The sequence below is a fragment of the Macrobrachium rosenbergii genome, chromosome 8 (assembly GCF_040412425.1).
Source record: "Macrobrachium rosenbergii isolate ZJJX-2024 chromosome 8, ASM4041242v1, whole genome shotgun sequence".
NCBI lineage: Eukaryota > Metazoa > Arthropoda > Malacostraca > Decapoda > Palaemonidae > Macrobrachium > Macrobrachium rosenbergii.
The window spans coordinates 11038275-11043850 of NC_089748.1; the positions used below are offsets into that span (position 1 = coordinate 11038275).

A 5576-nucleotide genomic window follows, 5' to 3' on the forward strand; every position below is an offset into this window, starting at 1 on the left:
AAATGAGAGAGAGAGAGAGAGGGGGAGGGAGGGACTTTTCTCCTACCGACGACAAGTTACCAACGGGACTTCAGGTAAGACTCTATACGCCCCCTGGAGGGAGGGTAACATAATATTATACAGTATATTATATTGTATATATAGAATATATATTTTATATATAATTATATATATATATTATATATATTACATAATATAAATATATATATTATATATTTTATATATAATATATATTGCATATGTATAATGTATATATATATATATATATAAATATATTATATATATATATATATAGGTGTAATATATATGTATATATTATATAATATATATTATATATATATGTGTGTATATATATACATATATATATAAATATAGGTGTAATATATATGTATATATTGTATAATATATATATATATATATATATATATATATATATATATATATATATAATATTTTATATATTTATGAATTTATTAGTTTTATGCACAAATATAATTCTTTAATACTGAGACAAAAAGGCCTTTTAAATTTTTTATTTATGTATGTACTGTAATTAAGTTGTTAGAATATCTTCATAGATTTACCAGTCAGATTCAATGTTTCCAGGAATAAGTGTATCCAAAAATGTGAGGAAGTAAAAAAGGTGAAAGATTTTTGTTGACTTCACATTTAAAACTAGCCATGCATTATACAGTGCATTCCAAATGAATCAACCTTGAAACAGAAACAGGGAAAACAAGCACACTGAAAAACAGCAACATAACTACTTCAAAAAGCAGTAGAGAGATAATGTATTTACCTGCATGAGAAGAGATTCTGTGAGGTTGCTCTTGGAGGTTTTTCTTGGTACTGGTTGATGATAAGTGAGATGGCTGGGTTGTGAGTTGTGTTCTTCTGCTTGTGGTTGGACACTCCATCCCAGTACTGCTACTGGATATGCTTCTCGTCCCTCCAGCAGCTTGGAAAGTAACCAGGTGAGTACCCAGGGCCACCTGTGCAATATCCTCCAGCTGCTGAGCACTCTCAGGTGGTTCTGGAGGGTCTGTTAGATTAGTTTGGTTTTGAGGAAAAATACCTACACTACACCACGTGGCTCTACGGGGCCCTCTCCTGCTACTTCTGTGTCTGCTGTCTTCAGGACCAGGTGAGCCATCTGAAGCATGGCCATGGTAGCCTCGAGTTTGCCTCAAGCGTGGCAGTCGGTCCTGTAATGACTCCAGGGATGTTTGAGGGGTAGTTGGTGGCTGAACCTCACAGGACAGATTGTCTAAAGATGAAGAATCACTACCATCACCATTAGTACAGCGCTGCTCTTTCTGCAATGCTGCTAAAGCAGTAAGGAAAGGTTCAAGCTGTTCTCTGCTCATAGGGGCTGCTGGGAGAGGTCCACGCGCCCCAACACCACTTGTTTGGAATGTGAGGGGTCGTGGGAAATTACTGCTGCTTGTTCCTGAGGATCCACAAGTTGCACGGCCACTGCTTCCAGTAGCACCATGGTGATGCTGAACTTCTACACTCTGTTGAGAAATTACAGACAATTTAAGATACCTGAACTCACAAAATAATTAGGTACAGAACAGCAAAATCAATTACTTTCATCTTTTCAGTCAATTTCTCATAAAAATCAAAACACTGAACTGCTGAATGACATGAATGAATCACTTTATATACAAGTCTCAAGTTAAGAAAACTATCCTCATAAGCTTAAAGAAATATCTCTCATTTTACTTGTACAAGGTTTTCGACCCTGTACATCGAAAAACTTTTTTGACCCTGTACATCGAAAAACTAAGATTCGTTTCGGGATTTGTTTCAAGACAGACTTTCAAAGCCTTATTTAACATATGAAAGTTACCCTTAAATCAAGTTCCCTTAAACCATAATAAAATTTAAATCCAGTATGTAATATTCATCGGCGATTACCATAGTTTTTTTGCACGGTACTGCTGTATCAACATTCTGAAAAATAGTAGGTCTTTTTCTATTGACATTTTAGCAATCCAAAGTACTTTACCCTTCATTAGTTTATGAACTTATTTATATAGGAAATTTTATTGTAGAAAGTCGAGCAATTCTTCATATGACCTAAGTACCATAAAGATACAAAAAAACTTCATGTTACGATCATTATTTATGTTTATTTATAATACACTTTCTTAAAATATTTGTAAAGAAACTAAGCTAAGCTACTGTCAATTAAATTCCCTGCCTTACACTCAAAAATGCATAGTGCAGCTATGAGAATCAACTTCTTATTAAACAATATAAATCGCCCTGTATGGAATGTCAGTTAACAGTGGTTTTTCTTGCTTGAATAATTTGTCTGTGAATGCCAATCATGAATTATGATTTCGTAAAATACAGCATACTGAATCTGTTTTCATTTCCATGAGAAATAGAGGTAGGTAATGCATTATTTGCACAGACTGTATAATTAGCTTGGCTAGGATAAAAATGTTCGCCGTAAACTTTAGTTGTGAAATTAAATACATTATTCTCTAATACATTATTCTCTTTATAGCACTAGAGAAAAACCTCGAGATCTCACAATTTTATAACTGCCTGAAATCTCTCTCGTTTCCCCCGTGGGAGTATCCATTCATAAAGCATTCTTTACCTCAAAACTGTTCATCACTCCACTGAAAGGAAGTTAAGTTACATTACAATATGTGAAAGTCAATTATTGTTTTAGTTATTTTTGCCAACCTGATGTTGTAATCAGTGTTTTCTGTATCTTTACGGCATTTGCACGCGTCTTTACACTGTTTGTCTGGTGCACACTTCACAGCAAGGCCAAACACAAATGAAATAGATGTAAAATGAGCGAATATGTGGTGATTGTTCAAACAGAGAGAGAGAGAGAGAGAGAGAGAGAGAGAGAGAGAGAGAGAGAGAGAGAGAGAGAGAATGTATCAAAATCATTTAGAGGATGGAGGAACGAAGGTGAAGAGAACAAGAAACAAAAAATAGTAGGAGTAACTGAGATTAATACACAAAGATTAAGTAAACTGCCAAAATATGTTCTACATTGGTTATACAGTCTTCAATAAATTGTAAATGCACATGACTCAGGTGACGCATGTATTTTCAAATGTAGTGTAATACAATTCTTTATAAATGCTAAAAAATAATTTAGAACATTTTCACATAACTTTAATTCATAAATATTTAAATGTGTTTTCTTTGTGAGGCAGAGCTGAATATTTTCCCATGTAAAGATTTTTATTCAAACAAAGTATTAGGACCCAGACTGAAAACAAACCGAGTACTCATAAAGATATGACCGTGAGATAAAAGAGATTTAATTAGATTTTGACAAAAGAACAGAGACACACTGTTTTGTCCACTTTCATGTTTAATCTGATTTGGAGGAGAGAGACTCCGCTTTGGTTGGATTTTCCCACTTACGTGGGTTTCTCCTTAGCGGTACCTTTCAGTTTTCAGTCTAATGGGGACCAGTCTAGACTGAATTTCTTTATTATATTTGAATGCATCCTGTATCATCGCTCTCCACTATGTTCAATAACAACGGGTTGGATTAAACGGGTTTAGCTGATGCAGCTATACCCTTCGCTAATTATAATGATGACGGTTATAGGAATGATCTTTGCAATTAACATTATCAATATTATCATCAATATTTTATCGCCTAAAAAGAGTTACAACTCGAATAAAACTATTTCATTTTACAGAAGGCATTCAACATCTTTTTGAAACAAAAAAAAGAGGGCCAGCCAAATTCCTTTGAGAAAGAAAATGCATGTCTAATGTCTTGTGTGTGTACCCAAGTTCACATCGGCACTACAGAAAGACTAGTCGCAAAGACAGACTGAAATGTAAACTAATTGAAGACAGTGACGGAATCCCGCAAGATCATAATGGCGGATTCAGTATAGTAGTAAATAAATGAGAGAGACAGAGAGAGGGAGAGATTGAGTAAGCAAAGGCAGCTGAGAAATCAGGAGAGTCAGTATAATGAGAGAGAGACGTTGCTGAAGGTATTCTTAGATCAAAGGGACGACCGCATGGCTCTCTCCCCATCCCCTTCCTTACCTCACTCACCCCTTTTCCTCCAACTGTCTCTCTCAGCATCTCCGCACCCTCCTCCCTCCCCCTTCCTTACTCTCTCTCTCTCTCTCTCTCTCTCTCATTCAGCCCCATCGGCCATTTCCCCTACCACCATAGCCTCCCGCTACCCTCCCGATTCACCCAAAACCCATCTTTCTCCCTCTGCCCGTATGCGGCTGGCACTTACCTCCTCACCTACACTTCTCCCTCTTTTACGTCCCGCTCTTTCACATTTTCTGTTAATTTTTCATTGAAATTATAGCTTCAATTATTACCTTCCGCATATTTGGCTGTTATTTGAAAGCCTTCGTAAAAATTGTCTCGGCAATACTTCTTTCCTCAAGTCTTGTCCAGTTTATTAAAATATGTTTTTCTATTTCATTACTAAATTTTAGAAAATACGAGGATGACTCCACTTTCATTTAAATAATTTTGGAATATACGCGGACGTCTTCACTTTCATTTAAATAATTTTGAAAATACGAGGACGACTCCACTTTCATTTCAATAATTTTGGAAAATACGAGGACGACTCCACTTTCATTTAAATAATTTTGGAATATACGCGGACGTCTTCACTTTCATTTAAATAATTTTGAAAATACGAGGACGACTCCACTTTCATTTAAATACTTTTGAAAATACGAGGACGACTCCCCTTTCATTTAAATAATTTTGGAAAATACGAGGACGACTCCACTTTCATTTAAATAAAGTACAAATACAACAGCGTGTCGTATTTCACGTAATGATACTTTTCCCACTAACATAATTTTTTTTTTTTTTGCTTATTTATAAGCAGCGTAATTCTCTCTACATTGAACTACTCGTCATTTCATTCATAAAATTATACTCCCATAACTAAATAAAGATAACTAGAACAAGAAAGCTGTAAATTCATTAGACCCGTGGGAAGTAACGAAACATTTATCATCAAACCCGGAAATAAAACTCTACATGTCTAAGGTATTTATAATAAAGATTTTCGTAACCTTACACTGTATCAAAGGAAAGCATGAAAGTATCCAATCGAATAAAATTTAGAGGCTATAGTGACTTCTTATCTAGCAATTTTGGCAGCTATGCGAATAACGACCAAGTAGCCTATTCATGAAAGGAAACTTCAGAATGGCTCAACTAATAGATGAAAGTGCTTATCGCCTTGGCAGAGTTCTATATCTTTGATTGCCCATTCTAGTTCAGGTGTGAATATTGACAACTTATCAAAGAGTCCCAGTATCAAATTTCTATTATACCTCATTTCAGATAAAACATATCTATAAAGATAAAAAGGAAGTTTCCATTTTTCTAGAAATACATGATGAAATTTGAAGTAACTTCTCTGTCAACAAGCATATTACTATTCACTGGAAGGTTTCAAGCTACCTGATGATCCTGTTCCTACTTAGCTCTGCATACTATTAGAACAATATATATATATATATATATATATATATATATATATATATATATATATATATATATATATGAGAGAGAGAGAGTGTTCT

At 34.6% G+C, this 5576-nt stretch overlaps 1 protein-coding gene across 4 annotated transcripts in view; it reads right to left on the bottom strand.

Annotated features, from left to right (window-relative positions):
• Positions 1-671: 671 nt before the first annotated feature.
• Positions 672-5576, bottom strand: part of LOC136840602 (E3 ubiquitin-protein ligase ZNRF3-like) — a 714205-nt gene continuing 709300 nt past the window's right edge. For all 4 annotated transcript variants that reach the window (XM_067107284.1, XM_067107281.1, XM_067107280.1 and 1 more), the window contains one exon: positions 672-1517. In XM_067107284.1, coding sequence (XP_066963385.1) covers positions 687-1517 — 831 coding nt within the window. In that variant the 3' untranslated portion in view covers positions 672-686. The remainder of the gene's footprint in view (positions 1518-5576) is intronic.